This window comes from Aristolochia californica, unplaced genomic scaffold (assembly GCF_029961685.1).
Source record: "Aristolochia californica isolate CCGP_79_NKW_82.1479 unplaced genomic scaffold, dmAriCali1.0.hap1 SCAF_16, whole genome shotgun sequence".
Taxonomy (NCBI): domain Eukaryota; kingdom Viridiplantae; phylum Streptophyta; class Magnoliopsida; order Piperales; family Aristolochiaceae; genus Aristolochia; species Aristolochia californica.
The window spans coordinates 19,876,990-19,889,519 of record NW_027181837.1 but is presented as its reverse complement, the minus strand read 5'-3'; the positions used below and the strand labels follow the sequence as shown (position 1 = coordinate 19,889,519).

At 35.6% G+C, this 12,530-nt stretch overlaps 1 protein-coding gene, 2 non-coding genes and 1 pseudogene across 4 annotated transcripts; 2 read left to right on the top strand and 2 right to left on the bottom strand.

Annotated features, from left to right (window-relative positions):
- Positions 1–427: 427 nt before the first annotated feature.
- LOC137952702 (photosystem I reaction center subunit psaK, chloroplastic-like) lies at positions 428–883 on the top strand (annotated as a pseudogene).
- Positions 884–1,568: 685 nt separating this feature from the next.
- LOC137954059 (small nucleolar RNA Z195/SNORD33/SNORD32 family) lies at positions 1,569–1,647 on the bottom strand. The gene has a single exon (XR_011112491.1). It is a non-coding gene; the product is annotated as a small nucleolar RNA Z195/SNORD33/SNORD32 family (small nucleolar RNA).
- Positions 1,648–1,751: 104 nt separating this feature from the next.
- Positions 1,752–1,834, bottom strand: LOC137954069 (small nucleolar RNA U31b). The gene has a single exon (XR_011112500.1). It is a non-coding gene; the product is annotated as a small nucleolar RNA U31b (small nucleolar RNA).
- A 3,600-nt stretch (positions 1,835–5,434) lies between these two features.
- LOC137953039 (uncharacterized) lies at positions 5,435–11,899 on the top strand. 2 transcript variants are annotated; one of them, XM_068800227.1, is made up of 9 exons: positions 5,435–5,661; positions 7,345–7,468; positions 7,548–7,615; positions 7,744–7,803; positions 7,961–8,119; positions 8,220–8,366; positions 10,787–11,001; positions 11,443–11,551; positions 11,640–11,899. In XM_068800227.1, exons 1-9 carry the CDS (start codon positions 5,518–5,520, stop codon positions 11,724–11,726), a joined length of 1,113 nt encoding a protein of 370 aa, XP_068656328.1. In that variant the 5' UTR covers positions 5,435–5,517; the 3' UTR covers positions 11,727–11,899. The 2 variants fall into 2 exon arrangements, with proteins under 2 accessions (XP_068656328.1, XP_068656327.1); XM_068800226.1 differs by having other exon boundaries at positions 5,435–5,667.
- The last annotated feature ends 631 nt before the right edge of the window (positions 11,900–12,530 follow it).

The window sequence follows — 12,530 nt, the reverse complement described above, 5'->3', positions numbered from 1 at the left end:
ATTTGACCGTGAAACTCAACCGGATGCCCACACCTAGATTTGAAGTGTAAAAGTTATGTTTGGAAATATGACACGTTACAGGGGTGGCTGAACAAAACTCAAAGTTGTATATATTTAAAAGTTTAGCTTGTTCTAAATACTTTTAATTCGAACTCAACTTCGAAGTTAAAATTAGAATTGAATTTAAACTCAAATATTTTAACGCGAACCAGGTTAGAGTTCTAACCTCCATTTAAAGTTACAAAAATTAAAAAATTAAAAAATTGAAAAAAATATTATGATGAACTTAGACATGATAATAAAAAAATAACGTCTCCACACTCACAAGTCATTTCTATTTCCATAGAGTCACTGTTCTTTTTCAACCCAGAAAAGATCAGTTTGATCAAACGAGTCTCTTCGTATTGGTGAAATCAAATCATGATTCATGAATTATGTAGATAATTTCTTTCTTTCAATAACAAAACAGGCCGGCGTCCAGCTGTTGAGGCTCAAAGGAAATAGAGCATTGGGTGCTCTCTGTAGCTTCAATGGTTCTTCAACCGACGTGGTAAGCTTTCTGACCTCCGAATAGATCTCAGTTGTCCTTATCCTAAACACACAAAAGTGGAAGCATGAGAGAACCTTTAATTCATTCAGATAATGGTGGTAAGCACAAGCTTGATGCTGTTCGCTGGGAGATTCGGGTTAGCTCCATCTGCAAACAGGAAATCTACTGCGGGGTTTAAGCTCGAAGCCTGGGTCTCCGAGCTTGCAAACAGGTGACCCAGCTGGATTCACTCTTGCAGACACAATGGCCTGTGGAGTCGTCGGTCACATTATCGGTGGAGTTGTTTTGGGCCTCAAGAACCTTGGCAGTTGGCGCCATATAAAAACTCTGTAATGTAATGTTGATTGTTGAGAATCATTGATTTCCTGTTTGATTATCTAAGAACAGGATTCGTCCGGAATAATTGACGATGAAAAGCTCTAAATTCTGTTTTTGTCTAAGAACAGTACAGTGAATTCTGATTTTGTCTACAAACAGTACCTGAAGAAGGGTGCCTTTTTTTTTGTAAAATTTGACTCGAACAGCTGGGTGAATCAGAACTTGGTTATACATTTCCCAGCAAAAGAGAGCACCTTTCGATTTGCCGGAAGGAATTCTTTCCCCTTAATTATCATGACCCAAAGTTGAAATCGAGGTAGATTTAAACCAGGGTCTTTTAAGATGTGAGTAGGGTTAAAGTAACGGGAAGCTTACAGCAGAAAGCAGCCCGTGTCGCAATACCTGTTCTATGTTCACTCTTTGCCTTGTCAATGAGAAGCCCAGCCATCGATATGCAGCAGGGCATCAGATACCAAAAGGCAATGTCATTTCAACAAAACATGTTATCTCCAAATCAGTGAAAACAGATAAAATCACGACTAATTCCAGTGCATTCTCAGCTGAAAGATGGTGATCTAGGTTTTGATAATCACTGCAAATCAGCAATTGGACACAGATTGCGTCACGAGATTCACATCTTTTATCAAACAACCGAAAAAAAAGCTGATAAAGAATTTAGAAAATAAACAGCAAAATGAAAGAGAGATCAGATGGTAGTGCATGTTTTATGATTCATCATAAAGATTACAGAATAGGTGGATAATATCGTCACGCCTCTCTTGAATTGCTAGGACGGTGAAGAAAACATCCGATTACACAAAAGTATTGGACTCCAAGGAAAAAAGTACAAGAAATCTCGCGCAAAAATGAAAGAAATTAATCGGAATCAGAAAAGATATGTCTATCACCATTACGCAACAATGAGAAGCGTGTAAGACTGGGGCGACAATTCTCATCATCAAGTTCCCAATTTTTACACACCGAGAAAAGCAGAAAGACAAATCGGGCAAAGATCAAACCAGAGATCTTCCTCAGGTATGAAAAAAATCCAAAGCACGATCGAACAACCTGATTTCAACAACCAAATACATAAAACAACTTTCAGTAAAGCAGAGTTTGAGGAATTCTTTTTTTTTTTTTTTTTTACAGAAGGGATCGTAGACCGGCCATAGACCACTCCGGGACGAGATAACGTTGAAAAAATCTTGCTGAAGAAAACTGAAATCCTGACCAATCAACAGGCTGTGAGAGAAAGATTGAACGCCTGCGGAAGGAAATAGGTAGCGAAGCAGGTATTATATAGGGAAAAGGAAATTAGGGTTGGACGCGAGCTAGGGTTTGGATGAAGAAGCGCAATCACGCGAAATCATGAAATCTCTCACATCGGGTACGTCACGGGAGCCAATGCCTGAGCGATTCACATGGGGCAGGTTAAACCGAACTGCCTCGAGCCGACCCACCAAATATGGGACAAGTCGGTCCCTAACCGCTCCTAGCCTCATGGCCCTCATCCATGGCAGGGAAAAAAAACTCATGAAAGGGAAAGGTCTTATAAGTAGACTTGGCTTCAAAGTAGATAATCAAAGCAATTGGACTCATCCCGTATTTAGATTTGACTTTAAAGACTCGGGGGAAAAAATAGAGAATTCGTTGACTTGCCCATATTTTGTTGTTGGATGAGTGAAAAATAAACGTAGCCTGATTCAATCGAGAACCTTCAATAAATTTGTTTGGATGCCTATGGAAAATGAGAGATAGGTCCTATTAGTGAGCAGCGTAAGTGAAATTATATTAGTGAGCAGCGTAAGTGAAAATTTCACTTACACTGGAGCCAAAATGCGTTAGTGCGCAATGTCAATGTAGGGGGAAAGTGAAATATAGTTTTAGACATAAAACTATGGTAAGTGAATTCATAGGGGTCGAGCTCTGAATTCACTCACCATCGGTCAATTACTTCTCAGACTCGGGTTGTCGGGAAGGAAGCTCTGTCGAACGAGAGTTTCGGAGAAAAAAAATTTCTCTCTCGCTCGCTCGCGACCTTCGACGATTTTAATCGCCCTCTGATGTGCGACCTTCGGCTTCTCTTCTCTCTCGGCCTCCCTCTTGGCATACCGTCAGAGCGCCGCCTCCGTCGCCGTTGCCCATTGGCCCGTCGCCTCCGTCGTCGTTGCCCGCTAGTCCACTGCCTTCGTCGCCATTGCTTGCTGCCTTGCCACTGTAGTCTCCCATTGTTGAGGAAGACGACACGCGTCGTGAGGAAGACAATAGTTTAATTTTTCCTAAGTTAAGAATAATTAAACCATCATCGTAAAAATAATAATTTATATTTTTTATTTAATATATTTATTTTATAATTACTATATTAAATTAGTGATTTAATAGTCATAATTAAAAATATTATTAAATAAATATTTGATAAATAGTTTTGGTTTAATTATCCCATTGTTATAATTAAGTAAACTAATGGTTTTAAATCTTGTGACAATATATTATTAATTAATAATACATAAAAATATATTATGATATTGATAAATATATATTTATTTATTATATTAAAATTTGTAGTATTGTATTAAATTAGTGGTTTTTAATGTTAAAACATATCTTATGTTATTAAAAAATAATTTGTTTATTTATTATATTCACTTATGTTATTATTATTATTTTATATAATTTATTCTAGTCGCACGTAATTATTATATTAATTTATAATAAATTATAATCATTAAGTAATATATTATAGTTTTTCATTAATTAGGATATTAATATATTCTAACACTACACGTTAAATTGCTTATAGGCCCTGTTAGTGCGCAACATAAGTGAAATGTATTATCTAATATAATTTAATTTTCTGAAAATCAGATATATCAAAATATTTTATTTAATAAATAATCTATATTTACTTTTCACCAACTTTCCATTTTGCACACTAACACAAACAATTAATTTACACTGTACTTTACATTGTGCACACTAATACAAATAAGTACTTTATACTGTACTTTCCATTATGCACGCTAACACAAACAAATATTTTACATTGTAATTCACTTTTCCTCCGCACTTACAATGTGCACTAACCCCTCATATATGTGGTTTATCAAGAGAGAAGGGGAATTGAACTATTTAAAATAAAACTGATAATTCAATGTAAGTATATATATGTCAAAAAAATTGTTCTTGATGTTACCCTAGTAGTAGTTACTTCACACGATCCATCATTTCAAAATTTTTATGCTATTATGGTCCAATAGTTGGAAAATTACGAAGATATTTTGACTTTCTTTAGTCACTTGTAGCTCAATATATGATTTTCATACAATACAATCCCCCTAAGAGATTGTTTCTAAAATCCAACTCTAGCAATACTTTTCTATTTAGATTATAAGGTTTTAGATGAATCTTTCATAATATCATAAAAGAAAGGGAAAATTTTAACCATGACTTGGAGAGACTTTTTTTCCAAAAATTTCAAACTTCTTCCTCCTTTGTAACACGTTGTAGAATGATGAAAGTATTTGTACTATCATGCATGCAAGGATGATTGAAATACATAGAAGTTTTCAAAGGTAGGATCACTATCTTTATCTCTAAAACACTTTTGAAAGGGAATTTGCAAGATAAAATTGTGGTTTGCATATATGCTGATAAATATTGTTGTATTTATTTTCTCATAGGTTATTGGGGTATTTATAGCTTATCCGATTCAAACTAACAGTTATTTGCTTGTTGGCAAAAATCAAACCGTTGGTTGATAAATCACTGGTAAGTGACTGATCGATCATAACGACTACTTTTCTGTTAGATAGTGACTTAATGATCAATAAACTGGTCGATCAATAACTTACTGTTGTTCAATCATTGCTTGTGGTTGATCGACCAATTGATATTCCCTCTAGTTGTGTAATATAAGTATGATTGCTCATGATTTTTCATTTTATCAATCGTGCTTGAAGTCCCTTATTGGCAAGGTTTTGTCTAATTGATCAACGTTAATTCAAATTGCTTGGACAATTATGATTGATCAATATTTGTAGGATGATCGTTCATACGTTATAACATAAAATGACCATGTTCTCAATGATTGATCAATCATGCTTTATGTTTATAACATGCACAATTCTGGATGATCGATCATTCTAATGCCCGATAAAAATGTATATATTTATAAAGCATAAGATTTTTTCTCTAAGTTTAACGTGTTTCTAAGTGATATGTATGATGATTCTAAACATATCTATATGCAATTTAATATCCTAAATTTCCAGTATCACAAGTACTTAAAAGAATACAAGTTAAAATACTCTTTTACATAAATTAATTGAGTTTAAATATTTGTCTATTCGGTAGATGTTCTTAATTTTGTGTTTGAGATGTTTTAGATCTTGAGATGATTTTGAAGGTTAACATTGGGAGAGAAAATATACGTTCCATTATAGGAAGATACATTAACATAAAAAGCTACAATGTGTAAAGAAATTAAAATGCCTTAAAATTCACATTTTTTTTTATTTAGATGTTCCATTTTAGTGCGTTGTAAATAGAATTAAGTCGCTTCAGTCGCCATGGAACGAATGGGTACTGCACATAGTGAGAGAGACTGAGAGTGGGAGGTCCCATCTCACTTCTAGGTTACTTCAGTCGCCATGAATCAACGAGCGAGAGATCAATCGCCTCAAACACCCGATGATTCGTCCTCCGTCACCAACGCCGGATCTCGCGGCGCCGCTCCGCAGTATCCGGTCACGTTCCAGATCACTAACCTCCTAATCGGATTGATCACGGTGCTGGTAATGGTACTTTCCGTTCACTCATCTTGTTGAATTATCTGATTCCTCGTCTTTCATTGATCGCTTAATTGCTTCTTTAGCTTCATTTGGCGTATTTATGTTCGAATTTCACTTAAATAAGAACTATCTGTGTGTGGTTACTATCAGTCTAGAAATGGTTCCAATTACTACTTATTTCTATGTAATTTTCATGGATTTTTGCGTAATTTGGGTGTCTTCATTGTGAACTTTGATTTCCGTATTTGCTGGTGTCGTTCAGAAATGAGAAGTGATGCGTTGTGACTACTTAGAACCGTTTCAAATTTATAAAAGTGATTTTTCTGGATAACTATCAACTTTTTGATTATTTATTTTAGATCTTGTTAGTTACGAAACCTTGTATTCGAGCAAGGTGGTCGCATGGTTGTGTTCCGATCAAGTATTAAACTCATAGGGCAACAATGTGACATGATACTTCCGATTGAGTTCACAATAATCTGGCTATTTTTCTGTTTGATTTCAAATATCACTGCTTTCATTTTTGTAGAAATCCTAAAAGCTTTTCCAACCTTATCTAAGGAAGCTTTTGGTTGCTTGACGTCCCCTTTACTCATATTTATTGTAGTTTACATACATAGTTTTTTTTTTGTTTGATTCATAATTGAATCAGCTTAAATGTATTCCAAAAGTCTGTAATGATTTCAAGTTGCAGATGTAACTCATTTCAAACGTGTCTGTCTACAAAAGGAAGAAGATAATTTGAATCGGATGGTGTTTATTATGACATGGGCTGAAGTGAATTTGGAAGATGTCTTTCACAAACTTTTATTTTAGGACTAAACAATAAAACTCAGAGAGAATACAAAAAATGTCTTACATCAATGGATTGATTGCAGTGGAAATGCTACATTTGGCATGTCCCATATGCATAAACCAAATTTGTGACTTCTTTCTTTATGTTGTATTGATCCTTAACAGATTTGAGTTAGGAATTGAATCATTTTCATTTTCAAAGGCACAGGCTCAGAGATGTAGTGGTGTGATCTGTAAATTTGGCAACTATTTTTCAACAGTCTTTCATTTGGGAGGCTTCAGTGTGCTAATCTGCACTATGGATGTCCATAATGTATATGTTGTGGTGTCAAATGATTATGTTGTTGGAGAATTCAAATTAATTTCATATTATCTATGTAACATGGGAAAGAACTAGACTAAATGATGCTGAGAATTAACAAAGGTCATCAATATTGACTGACTGAATACTATATCTTTGCATCTCCGCATGGCCTTGTTTGCAAGATTTCTCGTAAAGGCATAGTTTTCTTGAAAATTCAAATGAATCTCAGAAGGCTGTGAGTCTCTTATGTTCAAATGCCTTGAAAAAGAGGTGAGTTATGACCATATTTGCACTTGAAATTGTCTTGCATCAAAAGGTTGAACGACAAACCTACATAGCAAGGAGGTGCTTCAAGTGATTTTTGGTTTTATTCAGCCGCAGCTGTTAGAAATTTAAGGTTGTCTTGGTATCAATCAAGAAATGTATGTGTTTAGAGGATAAGAGCATTTTGCCGCCACATTGATATGCTCTTTGGAAGCTGCTCTGTCTCATACTCACAGACACACAGATTCACTCAAACAGACATACAAACACAATGTACTCCTCTGGACCTCAAAACTTATTTTGCATTATCTTATTAATTGTAGTTAGTGCTTCTATCATCATCTAGAGCGTCAGACAGTAGTTATTCTATCTTGCATCAAGTTCCAGAAGGCCATGTCGGTGTCTATTGGAGAGGAGGTGCGCTGCTGCAAACAATCACAGATCCAGGTCTACCTCTCTGCCCAACTGTAATAATATTTTGCATGTCTAGGGTCTATAGATTATTAAAATAGAACTGCTTTTCCAGGTTTTCATCTGAAGATGCCTCTGATAACCCACTTTGAGCCTATTCAAGTGACCATTCAAACAGACAAGGTGACTTTCTTGAAGGCTAGGTGTTCTTTTCCCCCATGGATCACATTCTGGATGTGTTGAGTGCATACTTAGTGGTAGATATGAATGCCAATTATTAAATACCTTTGGTGCCTCCTTTCTGCCTACAGGTGAAGGATATCCCATGTGGTACAAAAGGTGGTGTTATAATTAGTTTTGAGAAGATAGAGGTACAAAGAGCCTGTTATGTTGCTAATCAGATTATGCTTTATTTTCAGCCCAAATATTTTTATGCCAGATTTAAGTATTTGTGATGTAGTAATTTATTGATATGTATTCTAGATAACTATATGACTACCAATAATTGAGAATGTAATGATTGTATAGGTTGTGAATCGTCTTCGTAAGGATTACGTGTATGAGACACTTCTCAATTATGGTGTGACCTACGATAAGACCTGGATATATGATAAGATCCATCATGAAATCAATCAGTTTTGCAGTGCCCACACCTTGCAGCAGGTTTACATTGACATGTTTGATCAGGCAAGTTTAAATAATTTTTGCCTTTACTATGAGCCAGTTCCTAAGTAACGAAAGTTTAGCTTCATCATCTTTTCTGTGACTTCTGTCTGCAATTATTCAGATTGATGAAAAAATGAAAGATGCTCTTCAAGGTGACTGTACTCGTTATGCTCCTGGCATTGAAATTATAAGTGTTCGTGTAACTAAACCTAATATCCCAGAAAGCGTAAGACGGAATTTTGAGCAAATGGAAGAGGAACTTACGAAGGTAATTTAAGGTCTATATCAGTGGTTAAGCATGCGAATTTATCTCATTTTGCCTCTTCAATATTTAGTAGAAGTGTGTGGATCTTTTGGGGGTCATTTCAGAATTTGGAAATGTGCTATTGACCACAAAAGTGCTTTTTCTTATTAGTTTTGCATAAGAATTGTTATTTATGGCTTTATTTTTGTGTTGCACTCACACACACGTATGTATGTATATTGAAATATACGGACTGAAAAATATGGTTGAATTTATTTACTGATTCTCTTATTTATTTATTAATTTTTAAAAATGTTCTATGCTGATGGACTTGATTGCATTAGGTGAACGATAGATCAATTATCCATTAATGGATTAGATCCTTGTCCCAACTATACGGGGGCCTCCAACTTGAATCTTCCTCCAATCTGTTTTAGAACTCATTGAACTCCATTTTGAGGCTACCCTTCTTCAAGTCTTTTATCTCCGCCTCCATCAAGTCTTCTTCAGATTTTAGTATATTTGGTCTATCAACTAAAACCTTAGTGGCCTGCCCACCATTGCTATATCATGCCATGTTAAGCACCTAGCCAATACTACCCAAAAGACCAGCTTGGTAGGTAGCGGAAAACCAAGTACTTAACCCAAGACCATAACATCACATCCCACCTTCACGAGCCGACGACCACGATAGCCCACTCTAGCGACACTGCTAGGTCGCCCCCTCCGGGATTTGAACTTGCGACGTGGGTGCTGGCTTTGATACCAAATATTAAGCACCTAGCCAATACTACCCAAAAGGACGGCCTGGTAGGTAGCTGAAAGCCAAGTACTTAACCCAGGACCATAACATCACATCCCACTACGTCACGAGTTCGACTCCGGCGTGGATGCGAGCGCATCACGCAGATCTCGGCACCCCTCCGGATCGCCAGTGTTAGGCTGCCGTGGATGTCAGCTCATGAAGGTGGGTGTATTGTTATGGTCTTGGGTTATGTACTTGGCTTTTCGCTACCTAACAGGCCGGTCTTTTGGATAGTATTAGCTAGGTCCATAACATGCCATAATCAAACATGCCCATGGCATTTGTAATGACCTTCTTATTTTCTCATTTGATGCAACCAGTAATTGTTCTCCATCTTTGTAGTTATCCCAGATGTCCATCTCTACCTTTTTGCCCTCATCTTCTTATGCTATAACATTGTTGGTATTACAATGAGGTACCTGTTTCAGTCTTCAGGAAAATGATAGATTCATAATTTTACATTGATTTAGATTCATTCGTGTGTCTCCATTTAAATTATGGGTTACTGCTTTTTTTAGCAATTTCCTTTATGGGGCACACTTAGTATGTAGAGACATGGAGACATGTGTTTTCTGTGGATGGGGGTGGGTTGGGGATCACAAGTGGTGCAGCTGTTGGAAAAATGGAGAAGCAATAGAGGTAAGTTTGAAATTATAACTTCTAAAAATAAATTATGAATCTAGTTATTTCCAGATTGACAACCTGAGATTAGTTAGTAAAAAAAGGAGAAGCAATATTGCTAAGTTTGCACTGGAACTGTTAAAAACAAATATTATCCAAGATTGCTTGCTATGAAGAAAAGAAAACAGAATTTATTTAATTATAAACCAAGTAAGATCCTTTTCAAAAAAAAAAAAACCAAGTAAGATGTCTATCCAGGGGCTGGAGGGAGCCTTCTCTTACAGATGTTTTGGACTTTGACTGGCCTGAGAACTCTACTTAAAGTAGATTAGTACAAGACAGCTTAAACTCTTTTACAAACTCCCTTGTTAAAATAAGAATCTCCTGATGATAAAACTAGAAAGTAGTAACTATTACGTTATAGGAAAATGATTAGAAAAGTGACTAGTGTGAAATAGGAACTTGTCAAAGAAGTGACTTTATGGGAAAAGGCATTTTCTAAAAATAGGTAACTTGTAATTATGAAAGACAACTTCAAGAAACTAAAAAATTTTCAAGAAGTGAAAGCAAAGTTAGGAAACTGTTCTAAGTATTGCTTCATCAGTCGGGTTGTGCTATGGTAGGTTCAATGAACAAAGTAAGTCGACCGGTAACATATAGAACCTGAATAATTATGGTGTTGCTGGTAGTAATGTGGAATGTTGGCCTGCACAATCTATAAACCCTACTCTGAGGTTTCAGTCACTGATGACATATGCCATGTTGTTACAGTTAAAGCCATCCTACTGAAAGCATAATTCTGCCCATAATGAAATGGTTCATTTTCTCTATTTTGAATGGAAGTGGATTCATTTTCTTTTAGTGATTTACTTTTCACCTGACAATTTATCTGCTTGCGGGAAGTGGAATTGCTAAAAGTAGGTGAATGCCATTGCCCAATTTTCTTGTGCACTTTGTAGGCTTATATGTGTTAAGCAATTTTTGCTGTATGGCTCTATTTGAGAGTTTTTCGGTGTAGGTCTTGATTGCCATTGAGAAACAAAAGGTCGCTGAGAAAGAGGCTGAAACACAGAAAAAGATGGCCATAACAGAAGCAGAGAAAAATGCACTGGTGAGCAAGATTCTCATGCAACAGAAGCTACTGGAGAAGGATAGTTCAAGGAAGGAGCAAGAAATTGAAAATCAAATGTACTTAGCACGGCAGAAGAGCTTGGCTGATGCAGATCATTATCAGTAAACCCTTCCTAGCTCCCCTTTCCACTGCATCACTGTGGCACCCAAAATAAAGCAAAAAATGTCATATACTGGTCCGACGCATAGGAGTGATTCAACCAACATGTTTTATACCTTACTGGGAATTCTTTCAGAATAGTGGTTATGAGATTCCATATTCTTAAAGAAGAATTGCCTTGTCTTTACCATTTTATGAAGGAGGGCTGATCCAATACGAAAGGCTATTTGGTGTGAAAATGCGAAACGGCTATCTCAGCCATTGATCATGATCGGATGGCTGCGGTAACTGTTTCGCATGTTTCACACCAAATAACCTTTCATATCGGGTCAGCCATCTTTATGAAGTATCATATTATACCATGCTGACGACCGCTAATGTTGGGTAAATTATTTGTGTATGGCAGTCATGACAGTGAATATATTTCCATGTTTCTTTGACAGGGTCATGAGAGAAGCTGAAGCTAACAAAATGAAGCTCACCCCCCAATTTTTGGAGCTCAAGTTCATAGAAGCCATTGCAAACAATTCAAAGATCTTCTTTGGGGACAGAGTATGGTTAAATTATTTTATCTTCTTTCTAGTTTTTTGTGCCGCATTGATCGAGTATACATTGAAATCAGACATGGTTTTCTATGCAGGTACCCAACATGATATTTGATCAGAGGCTGCTAGGGAATTTTCTGAATGATGTGGTAAAAATAGGCAACTTGGAAGCGGCCGGATGAACTTTCAGTGCTTAAACAAATATTATTATTCAGTTTATAGAATGTGCTCAAGGAACAAGGGAAAGGGGTGTAAATAGTCTCTCCTTTTGTGTAGTATCATGCTTCCTGTAGGCTAGAATATCATAAACTCGTCAATCTTAAATGAAATCGTTTTTTGTTATGAAAAAAATGAAACTGGTTTAGCAGAATCTTCTCCTGGATTCTATTTCCATTTAAGTTCTATATAAACAAATAAATCAGGTTGTTAATTTTTTTAGAATTTTATGATAAATTATAAATAATTTAATATGATATATAAAAACATTAATTAATCTTATTATTGTGTTAGATTTTAAATGAAAAATTAAAGTTAAAGTCATGTTCCATATGCAGATAACTGTTGTTAGCCTAACGATTAGCAAATATAGTTTAATATTTTATTTGAAATAATTGGACATGAGATGATCATTAACATCAATAACTGTTATAAGAATAAATAGGTAAGTTGAACTTTACATGAGTAAAGATTTGTTTCAATGTTTTAATCAAATAGATGAGTAAAACAATTAGACTAGTAATTGGGTAAAACTACTATGCCCTACGGGTCGATTTGAAGTTCAAAAAAAAGAAAAGAAAAAGAAAAGGGGAAAGAAAGTGATTTTTTGTTGTTTGGCAGTATAGAATCATGAAGAGAAAAAAAATGTAGTTTATCTCTTAGTTTTATTGTTTTCCATTTTCAAATGATGAAATTTCAAGAGAAAAGAAACAAAATAGAAACAACAAAGAAAATTTTATTAGGCAGAAAGAGGGTGCACTAGTTCGTTC

Excerpts from the sequence above, each read along its gene's own strand:
- LOC137953039 (XM_068800226.1), top strand. The coding sequence starts at position 5,518 with ATGAATCAACGAGCGAGAGATCAATCGCCTCAAACACCCGATGATTCG. Across the intron at positions 7,804-7,960 it reads TTAGTTTTGAGAAGATAGAG|GTTGTGAATCGTCTTCGTAA; the intron begins GTACAAAGAGCC and ends ATGATTGTATAG. Across the intron at positions 11,002-11,442 it reads GCTGATGCAGATCATTATCA|GGTCATGAGAGAAGCTGAAG; the intron begins GTAAACCCTTCC and ends TTTCTTTGACAG.